Source organism: Sorex araneus, chromosome 2 (genome assembly GCF_027595985.1).
Source record: "Sorex araneus isolate mSorAra2 chromosome 2, mSorAra2.pri, whole genome shotgun sequence".
NCBI classification, from domain to species: Eukaryota; Metazoa; Chordata; class Mammalia; order Eulipotyphla; family Soricidae; genus Sorex; species Sorex araneus.
Window position 1 is genome coordinate 197562980 of NC_073303.1, and position 10922 is coordinate 197573901.

Genomic DNA, 10922 nt, shown 5'->3' on the forward strand with positions numbered 1-10922 from the left:
TCCTTAAACTCACATCCTGATCCTGAGGCTATTGTGGGAGCCCCAAGCTCCCGCCCACCTGCAACCCATGACCACTGAAGCCCCTTTGGCCCCAAACTGCCGCCTTGTCATTGGAGCTCCCAAGTGCCTTTCGACGGGGTGTCCCCAAGAAAGGCGAACAAAGCTGTCCCTGGGAAGTGTCCCAGCCGCTGGCGCCTGCCTGAGCACGGCCTTCTGTTCTGCTTTCAGATTTTTTGGGTCGCACAGAGATTCGCGTGGCTGACATCAAGCGGGACCAGGGTTCCAAGGGTCCGGTCACCAAGTGTCTCCTGCTGCACGAGGTCCCCACGGGCGAGATCGTGGTCCGCTTGGACCTGCAGCTCTTCGAGGAACCCTAGACAGCGTGGCCCCGGGCCGCCCTCCGCCAGCTTCTGGCCCGGGCAGGGAGCACATCTAGAAAGGGGGGTGGGTCTTCCCCGGCCCTCATTCTGTGTCCCATGGTGCAGGGGGACGGGCCCCGCCGCAGGCTTCTAGGACAGCTTCACGACAATCCTCTCCCCCGCCCCAGACGAGTCCAGCCCTACATTCTTCTGAGACAGATCTGCCTCCCGGGGTTCCCCCGCCCCCCTTCCTCGCTGCTGCTGCTCCTCCCGTGGCTTCGGGGTGGGGTCGAGCGGGAGTGAGGCTCGCGGGTCGGCTGCAGGCCCGGCTCTCTTTATGTAAAATAGATTTATAAATGTCGTGACTTTTTTTTTTTTTTTTTGGAGAACTCACGTTCCCCTCTGATGTCTTACCTCTACTGGTCCCTCCAGGTCGGCCCCTGGCCTGTGCTGCCTTGTGCGTGGCAGGGCGTGGAGGGTGTTTCGGAAACTCTAACCCTGGTATCATCTTCGCTCCCCCTCATCTCCATCTCCTTCCCCTATGGGAGCTTGGCTGTGCCACCCCCCCCCCACCCCCCAAGCGGCTGAGCTGGGCAGAGGCTCTCCTGGCGGGCCTCTTGGAGGAGGTGTGTGGCCAGTCATTCTAGAGCATACCGCATCCTTTCCAGGGTGCTGTCATGGAAACCCATTACTGATTCCCACCTGGAGCGCTGGCAGGTGGCGAAGGAAACGTGTTCTCCACTTAGTCGCGCTCTGATGGGGGCTGGTACCATTCAAAGTGCCCAGCGGGCTCCTTGAGCACTGGCCAGCTCCCAGTGTCCAGTATAGCTGGGCGACCCTCCTGGGCCTGAGATCCGGGGCACAGGTGCCTGACGAGGGTCGAGAAGGGTGACGAGCTCTGAGTTGGAGTGTGCCGAGTCCTGATACTGTCCCGGTGACCTCAGCAGCTGTCCTTGGGGTGCCCCTACCAGAAGGATTCCCCTGTGGTGTAGAATGCAAGAGGTGACAATCTGGAGGCGGGTGGGGGTGCATTGCCCCGTTGGGGGTCTGGCCCTCTTCTCTGCACCCCTGCACTGCCCGCAGCCAACTTCTCGGTCCTGGAGCCCGGGTGTGGGCGGTCAGAGCTAGCCAAGTTGTTGGGTTGCGGTGGTCTGCCTTTGTGGCCGGGGAGGCGGGTTCCGTAGACCACCAGGCTGTGGCTAATGGGCAGGGTGGGCTGACTTCAGGCCCCCTGGGAAGGTTCTCATCCCATCAGTGTTCTGTGGTGTGGATTGTGATTTGCATGTTCTCGTGGGCCGGTCCGTGTGCTCTGGGGCTGGACTCTGGGCTGTCAGGGGGTGAGGGTGTGAGGGTGGGGTGCTTGCTGGGTGCCCCGAGGAGGCTCTTGGCGAGGAATTGGCTGCCGAGAGTCCCCGTGGCCCACTGAGACTCCTGCCCTATTCCGGGCCACTTTCCGATGGCGAGAGTTTACACGTCAGACTTCGAAGAAAACACTTTATAATTTATTTATGGGAAATAGCATAGACTTTTGTATCCAGAGCCCCCACATGTATTTTTCGGGAAACCAGCAGACTCTACCTTAGAGTTAGAAACTTTCAGCCTTTCTCGGCCGACTCGGATGGGCAACCTGGTGTCTTGCTTCCTCGGGAAAGCAGAGCTGTCATCCCGGCCATGTCTGTTGTTCAGTTTTTTGTTTTGTTTTGTTTTGTTTTATGAGCTTGTGAAGACGCTTTGTAAGGCAAATCTCTGAGTGCCCATAGTGCTCGGGCACTCTTCCTCCTCGAACCAGTGCAGACCACCCTGGGTGCTGTGGAAGGATACTGACCTAGTGGGGGACAAGGAGCAAAAAGCGTGTGGGGTCCTCCCCCTCCTTTCTATTCTTTCCTTTTCCTTCCTCTCGGTTCTCGGTGCATGGTGCTCTGGGGCATCTGTTCACAGCTGCACACACCGGTATCATTGGATAAACCTTTGCCCCGTCACTCAGAGAACCCCATTCTTGTCCTCCGCAATTGCACGAGAAAGCAATATGTCTCTTTGATCCAATGACTAAACCGAGTGCCCCAGGAATGCCCCCGTGGGGTAGTGACTCTGGGTTTGTGCAATGTCCTTGTCCCCACGGGTCTTGATTTGTCCCACGCCCCATTGTATCAAGGAAGGAGATCAGCTTCACTCTCTCTCTCCCTTTGTCTCGCCTTGAGTACGTTGGGGTGGAATGTCGGACCGCCCTCTGACCTCTCCTCCTTCACTCCTGCCTTTGAGTGACATTCACAGAGATTAAATGCTCCTTGCCAGGGCCCTAGAACTAGTATCAGGGGTACGGCGCCTTGCAGGGCAGCTGACCCGCTTCCATTCCTGGCACCCCCCTACAGTTCCCTGCACCCCAGAAGGAGTTGATCCCTGAGTCCTACCAAGTATTGCTCCCAAACAAACAAAATGACATCCCTCATCTATAAGCAATCAGCTTTCCAGCTCTTGGCTTCGTAAGGTGGGCTCTGCAGACCCACCGGGCGTTCAGAGCCCGGGGCTCCCGATGCCCCGCTGAGTTTCCCTCGTTTCTGAGCCATCCTCACCCCCTTCTCGCGCCGCCAGGTCTCTGCTCAGGGGACTGTGCCTTGAAGCCAGGAGCCCTGCACCTGGGGCTGTGGGTCGACCAGCACTCCGTGGGCACCAGGGGTCCCAAGATGCCTTCCCAGACAGCATCTGCGGGTCACATCCTGGCTGGCCTGATGTGACAAGAGGGCCGGGTAGGAGTCATGGATTCCCCCAGGTTCAGTAGCACCGAAGTTAAGTGGCGGGGTTTGTGGGGGGGGATCCCCATCAGAAAACGGGTTTGTTGACCAGTCTCATTGATCTTGGTGACCTTGTGCCAGAGCACTGGGTGCCTCTGGATTGTGGCTGGAGCACTCGAGCTCTCTGGGTGCCGAGCCTCTGAGGACAGATGGCAGTGGGCCTTGCTCCCCGAGGCTGGAGGAGTCGCCGTGTCTCTGGGAGGTGACTGGTGCCAGCCTGGAGCCACCTACCATACGGAGGACGGAGTGGGGGTGTTTCCAGACCCCACCCAGCTGGGGTGACCAGAGGGCCTGACTGAGGTGCTTTTGTTTTTCACAGAAAGGCAGAGACCCTAGGGGACAAGAGGAATCCGCCTCTCACTCAAGGGAGATCTTCCGCTCTCAGTTTGGTCAGTTTTCATTCAGAGAAGGTGTGTTTTGTGTGTGCAGCCGTTTAAAGGAATATCCAGGGCTGGAGAGAGATTCTGTGGGTTAGAGTGTACGAGTGCGTGCAGGACACCTGGGGTGACCCCTGGCACCACATGGTTCCCTGGAGCTTCAGGGAGCCCCGAGCATCAGGCTGGCTGGGTGAGACCCCCGATAGCTCTGAGCTGGGAGTAGCCCCTGAGCAGGCCCGGGTGTGACCCCAAATAAGACATGACAGAAATCACCTCCATGGCAGACAACAATGATTTACTTTGTTTTATTTGTTATTGCTATTTTTCGCCTTTTTGGGTCACACGCAGCAATACTCCGGGCTTACTCCTGGCTCTGCACTCAGGAATCACTCCTGGCAGTGCTCAGGGGACCGTATGGGATGCTGGGGATCGAACCTGGGTCGCAAGGCAAATGCCCTCCCCGCTGTGCTATATCATTCAGGCTCCCAGAGACTTACTTTGGGTTTGGTTTGCGTTCGCTGATGTTGTTTCAGATGCTTCCTCTGGGGGCTCCAGGAGCTTGGCAGCGGCTCGCTCAGGCTGACCAGCGTCTGGCGGGCAGGAGCATAATCAGTGAATACAGAGGCTGGGAGGCAGTTCAGCCCTCAGCTGCTGGGCTCTGAGCTGCCTCCAAAGGATTTGGGGGAAAAAATTTAGCATCAGGTGCTGCCTGATGTTTCTGGAGGTGAGTTTCATCTCACCTCCAGAAATAGCCCAGGTTGGCTGCCAAGATTCACCTGGCAGTGCCCTGGGGCCGACGGTTTGTGGAGGCTGCGGTGTGGTGCCGAGATGGTCAGCATGGCCATTGGAGGAAAGTTCTAGCATTGCTGGTGCTTGCTGACTCTGCTAGCCTGGGAGCTTTAAGGGCCCGACTCTGTCCTTGAGAGTCAGGACACCCGCTTCACGGGCACGCCACCCTGTCTTCTCTGGTGGAAACTGGAATGCCAGCAGCTGAGGTACCTGGAAGGCTTGTCTCTGGGGTGGTGGTGTCTCGAGGCTGTCACAGCCTGACTGTAGGCCTGATGTTTTAGTTATTCAGTAACTTCCAGTGTCAAACATTCAATCTCCCCGAGATGTGTCCAATCTCAAGCACTTCCTCCGTGAAACGGAGGCCTCTTGGGGCCAGAGAGATCATCGTTCAGGGCTGAAGGCATTTGCCTTGCACATGGCTGACCCTGGTTAAGACCCCTGAGCCCTGCCAGGAGTTATCCCTGAGCTCCAGAGCCAGGAGTCAGCCCTGAGCACTGCCGGGTGTGACCCGAAATCCCCTTAAAAAGAGTCCCTGAATGCTGGTTACATCCGAGTCGGAGACTTTCCCCCGATATCCCGTATGGATGGCTGTCGTATTTGGGGTACCCTGCCCCCTCTCGGATGTTCCGAGAGCTGTGTGCTGAAAGGACTCTATCCCACTTCCTAGACCAGCCTATGTTGTTCCCATCACCTTGATAAGCATAAACATTTTAGTATCCAAAGCCCACCAGGCAAAACTGTTCGCACGTGGGCTCCACTGAAAACCAGAGAGGTTCTCTGATGTTTACGGAGAACCCGCCGCTAACCAGGGTTTCTTTCTATGCTGTGCTAGCCATGCGAAGCTGTCTTCCAGGAGCCCCGGCTCTCCACGCCTTTCATTGTAAAGGATCATGTTCCGTAGGGTAGTGTTTCGAAAACCGTGTTCCTCGGCACCTTCCCCGTCACCCGCAAATGCCTTTCCGAGAACAGTTTTCCCTGAGAGAAGGGGATCATGAGCCCAGACAGGGCGTGGTGCTTTGCAGTCCCAACGGGCGCCACTAGAAGGCGATTCTCCCGGGTGGAACCACTTAAGAGTCGCTCGTGGATCCTTCCCAGGCTGCTAGCGCCACCTACCGGCTTCCTGTGGCATTGCCGTGCAGGCTTCGGAGAACGTGGCGGTGGGCAGGAAAGAGGGTGAGGGGAGGGCGTGGACCCGAATCATGGGCATCTGTGGACATTTGGCTTTTCCCTCTTGTGGGAGTGGGGCCTGTACTTCCTGTGTATTCCACGATACATTCGTGGCAGCCCTTAAGGCCCCCTACGTGCCCATCTCCAGCTGAGGAGGTGCCCTCTCCCTAGGAAGGTTCTAGAAGCTGGGGTCCTAGTTCCCACACCCTGGAGGCCGCCCTGACCACGCTGTGTGTGCAGGCAGGTCCTGAGGCAGGTGGGGATCCAGCTTGGGTCCCCTGGAAGGTGGGAGAAGTGGGCCTGAGCATTTACTTTGATGATACAGCAGACCCCAGCAGCCTGGCCTGAGTCCAGAGGGACACCTGTGGTCACTGTTTGGGGCTCCCTGGTCCACCTGGCAGCTCCGAGCCCAGGAGCCCTTCCCTGGAGCCTGAGCACTGGCAATAGAGCCCTTCCTTTCCTCTCCTGCGGGTGGAGAGAGCTATGCCAGCCCCTGCTACCAAGTCACCGTCCAGGAAGTGGAGTTGAATCCGGGTGCCTCATGCTGCCCAGGTGAAAGGTGCTCCGGGCCACTGAGTCCCTCCAGGCTGGGCCAGTTGGACATCTACAGGTCCAGCTAATAGGGTGAAACTAGTGGCCAGGGAGGAGGCCAGTAGTTGGAGATCTCAGCTCCTAGAGCCAGGCGATCATGGACTCATGTGCCCAATTTTTAGTGTGCTTAGTATTTGCTTCCGTGAGATTGCACAGGGCAGAACTCCCCAAAACTTTTGTGGTTCTGCTGGCACCTTGCAAACCAATCTAAGTTACACACACACACACACACACACACACACACACACAGAGCAATAATCCTTTCGACCTTTCCTGATTCTCTCCGGGGCTATCAAGTTTACCGAGCAGAGTGGAGCTAAAGTCACAAATTCACCTCGCATGCAACCCGACCCCAGGGCTTGGAAAGACGTAGTGGTTTTTCTCTGGATTTCAAAAAGTGCTTTCTAGACGCTTTTTTCTAGAAGATGATGGTGTCAGCATCTATTCTCATGAGTGAGTGTGTTGAGGTCCACTTGACAAAATCAACTTCCTTCGTCGGTGACCTGCTCAGCACTCACTCTGTCACGGACACAGAAGCTATTCTAGCAAGATCTTGGCTAGTGGAATTTCTTTTCTTTTCCTTTTTAAAAATTATAACACCGTGACTTACCAAGTTGTTCACAACACGGTTATTTCAGGCATCCAGTGTTCCACCACCAGTCCCACTGCTAGTGTACCCTCCCCCCACCAAGGCCTTCAGTTTCCTACCCACCACCCCAGACTGCCCCCTTCCAGCCACAAGCAAATTAACTGCATATTGTTTGTTACAACACAAAGGCAAATGGGGGGGGGGGCTGGAGTGATAGCTCAGCCGGTAAGGCGTTTGCCTTGCACGCAGCGAACCCAGGTTTGATTCCCAGCATCCCATATGGTCCCCTGAGCACTGCCAGGAGTAATTCCTGAGTGCATGAACCAGGAATAACTCCTATGCATTGCCAGGTGTGACCCAAAAAGAAAAAAAAAACAAAGGCAAATGGGATTATCAAGACTTAGACCACTGAGTCAATTTGTGATCATTGTTACATCTCAGGATGATGTCACTGAAGCCAGTGTCTGAGGCTCTGCCGTGCTGGCTGGGGCTAGCCGCGCCTTCTGTGGTATTGTTTAGTCTCACTGGGCTTGGTGGGCATCTATGCAACTTCCCCATCAGATTTGTCTTGCTCCTACTGGGCTGACAGTACTAGGAAATTTTGAGGTGCCATATGTGTCTGCGAGATCAGGAGCTATATAGGTCTGGAACAATTTGATGTCTTGGCAGTTGGATGAAGTTTAGTTGGGGGGCTGGGCCTTTTCTTGGTTGGAGGGTGTTGGGTACAGCTGTGGGCTACTGGCCCTTCAGGCAGAAAGAGGAATCTGCCCATCCCCCTTCCCAGGAGGTCCCTGAGTTTTCAGCCTGGACCAGTCTACCTGGGAAGATTTGACAGTATCATGTTCTTTTGGAGCCGTGGTGTCGGGCCAGTTCTTTACTGGCAAGATGGCCTAAAATTTAATTTTTATTCATGAAATTAGAAAACATACATTACCAGTGGCCCAAGTGTCTTTGAACTGTGATGCCAACTTCAGATCTTTTCTGCTAATATCTGTACCCACCTGGGTCCCCCTGCCCTGACCACAGTTTCCCTGGAGTAGAGAGAGAAACTGGCAACCACTCATGTTGGGTAGCCTTGCATTGTTTGCTTTGCAATCTCACACCTGTAGGTGGCCACCCGCATATGTAAATACACGTATGCAGATGAGAGTCTATGACAAAAATACCCTGTATTGGGCCAGCGAGATAATACAGGATTAAGGTGGTTGCCTTGCATGTACCCGACCGGGTTCAAATCCCTGGCATCACTCATGGGTCCTTTCTGAGCACAGAGCTAAGAGTACCCTCATAGCACAGCCAGATGTGGTCCCCCAGCTCCCACCCCAAATGACTGAAGCCAATCATTTCTCAGCTTCAGGTTCTTTGCATTTTATATGGTTTCAGCTAAGAAAAAAAAAATGCAGACATTCACTACATAAAATGAAAAAAAAAAGTCGTGCGCCTTTACACAGCGTCTCACAAAAATCTCTGCCGGGCGCATCTCTGGATGTCTGTGACTGCCTGTACACGTGGTATGCAAGAGTTGCATAAACTAACCCAGACTTTGTAGTCAAAACTATTTAACTTGCTATTGTAAAGTGTGATTTGTCATTTGAGAGATTATTTTTCTGTATGTATATGAGAGTATTTTAGGAATCTAAGTGCATAAACTTATAGAAAAAAAAATTAAAAACACCTATTCTAGGAGTAGCCATGCTTAATCAGGTCGTGAGTTCATCCCCACAGAATATCTTCCATTAAAACAAACAAAACTCTAGGCAGCGGATGTTAGAAATTCAAATATGTCTCGTTCTTTCGGGGCGAAAAATAGGATGCTTTTGAATGAGCCGGTGTGAAGCAGCTGGCCCTGAAGGCTGGGTGGGTCGGGATGAGACAGTCCATCAGGTTTGTGTGTGGCAGAAACTTCCACAGGTGGGGAGTGGGGGCTGAGACAGTTGCTCTTCTGAATGTGGGCAGGAGGCCACCCCGCCTCCGGTGTGTGTGGGGGCGTCTCTCTTTTGCCTGTTTCTCTCTGGGTGGGTATGGCTTATTCCTCTGTATTTGCCTCTTTGGGGAAAGTTTCTGGGTTTCTTCCCCATTGCACAGCTTGGGTGCAGGGTGTGTGGTTGAAGGATGAAGTTTGGCATTTCTGGGTTAAGTTGATCCTTAATCTGGAGATTCGGGTCCCCAAGGGAGGAGACCTCCTGGGCCCTTCCAGGAAAGTGTTGGTTCCATTGGACCTGGCCTTCCGTGTTCCATAAATGTCCCTGCAGGCCTCCTGGGGGAGGGCTGGGAGGCGAACAATCCCGCCTTACTCCATGCCCGGACCCAAAGGCCCCTGGAAATCACTTCAGGAAGTGGCGGCCCTGGAAATGATGCCAGGGAGAGATGAGCCAGCTCCTGGAGGGAGAGGGGTGGTGTCTCTGGAGCAGCGTGTGTGGACACGAGGACCAATGGCTTGAGTGGACCTAAGGGATTTCCGCATATCTTTCAGCAAGGCTGTCCTTCTGTCCCAGCTGGCAGGGCCAGCATTGGCCCTGGCTAGATCCAAGGGGCTCCCAGGGTCTCTGGAGTTCTTGGTGGGGCCCAAGGCTGGGATTGCTCTCTAGAAGCTTCCTGCCATCTCTCGAGTCCCACAGGTGACCTGTCCCACGAGGAGGGGTCGCTGTGTGCTGTGACTGACTTAGTCTTCCACCGGGAAGCCTTTCCGAGGTCTCCTGTCTCCTTGAGCCCGGGCAGGCATTTCAGAACTGCACGAGACCCCTGTCTGTTCCGAGCACTGTGCCCTCCCGGCTGGGGTAGCAGAAGGGTTGTGAGAGGGACCGGGCCAGCTAGTCACCTACCCCCCTGGGCCCACGGAGCTCTGAAGCTCAGAGACTAGAAGCACCGGGAGGCCCCATTTGCCTTTGCCTATTTGGAAAAGAAGGTGCCGGTGTTGACACGGGTCACCTGTGTTTCCGGTGACAAGCGGGGCTCATCTGCTGTCACGAGCTTCCCCCCACAGCTCTGCCCAGAGATGGGCGTCAGCCCCTTGCCCCTGGCGCCCCGTTGACTGTAATATACTTCTGTTGCCAAAATAAAAGTACTGTTCAATTTTCCATCGAAGGGAGACCATGTTGTCCGATATGTAATGTCAATGGAGTTCTGAAGATAACTAGACACTATTATCCATTGTAGAATTTTGTATATGTCTAAGGTTTGACGAAGCAGAGCCCGAACACTGTTTCTCTATTTGTTTAAAAGGAGCTGGGGTTGGTTTTGCTGTTTGAGTGTCCCTTTGGCACCTTATCATGTGTAAAACGTTCAATTCTGTCAGTTCAGATTATGGTAACTGGTTTTGTTTGAATTCCTCTAAGCCAGTAGCAACATCACTACAAATTGCTGTTCCTGTATATCTTGAACCTGAAAAAGAACAATCTCTTTGACAACTCTTTGGTCATTTTGACCTGTACGGTTTAATTTCACATAGTTCATGAATAAAATGAGAAAAGCCGATTGGTTTGTGTTCTTTCTGCCACACCAAGAGTACAGGAAGTGCCATTCGCAAGGTGGTTCACTTCCTGTCTGCTCACTCCTATCTTCACCCACAGATAAGGCTGGACTTGTGGGAGAAAAGAGAAAAATCTAAAACTTAAAAGCAAACCACCACACGTTTCACTCTCCTCAAGCTTCTTCAGATGCATGTTAGTACCTGAGAGACACCAGGTGCCCCATGCCCAGTGCTGGGAATTGGAGACGCTCTGCACTGTGTAGGCAGGAGCTGCAGGGTAGCAGTGGTGCGGGGACTGTCTCACAGAGACTTTCCACAGGACTGTTCTGGCTTCCCCAAAGAGGTTTCCAAGTCCACATGTTGAGAGCCTTGTCTTTGTGTGTTGGGGCGGGCAGGGGAGGGCACTCTGCCCGTACCACCTCTCAGCGCCAAGGCCCTGTTTTTCACCATCATAAAAATTGTATCTGCCCTTTTTTGGCTGCTATTTTTAAATAACACATTTTTTTAAATGCCATCAAAAACAAAACAATAAATTGCTCCTCCTGGTTGGTATCTAGTTCCCCACAGATTGGTGGGTAGAAGGAATCCTTGGAACATGTGGAATAGATAATTACTTACTAAAATGTAGGAGCTAAGGGCCGAAATGATAGTACACACAGTAGGGCATTTGCCTTGCACGCAGCAGACCCGGGTTTGATCACGGGCATCCCCAGCACCTCCAGGAGTCATTCCTGAGTGCAGAGCCAGGAGTGGCCCTGAACATCGCTGGGTGTGACCCCAAAAAACAAAACA

General features: G+C 53.9%; 1 protein-coding gene across 4 annotated transcripts in view; it reads left to right on the forward strand.

The window, feature by feature from the left end:
- ITSN1 (intersectin 1) overlaps positions 1-10135 on the forward strand; it is a 214279-nt gene extending 204144 nt beyond the window's left edge. For all 4 annotated transcript variants that reach the window (XM_055125812.1, XM_055125811.1, XM_055125810.1 and 1 more), the window contains one exon: positions 229-10135. In XM_055125812.1, coding sequence (XP_054981787.1) covers positions 229-377 — 149 coding nt within the window. In that variant the 3' untranslated portion in view covers positions 378-10135. The remainder of the gene's footprint in view (positions 1-228) is intronic.
- Positions 10136-10922: the final 787 nt, after the last annotated feature.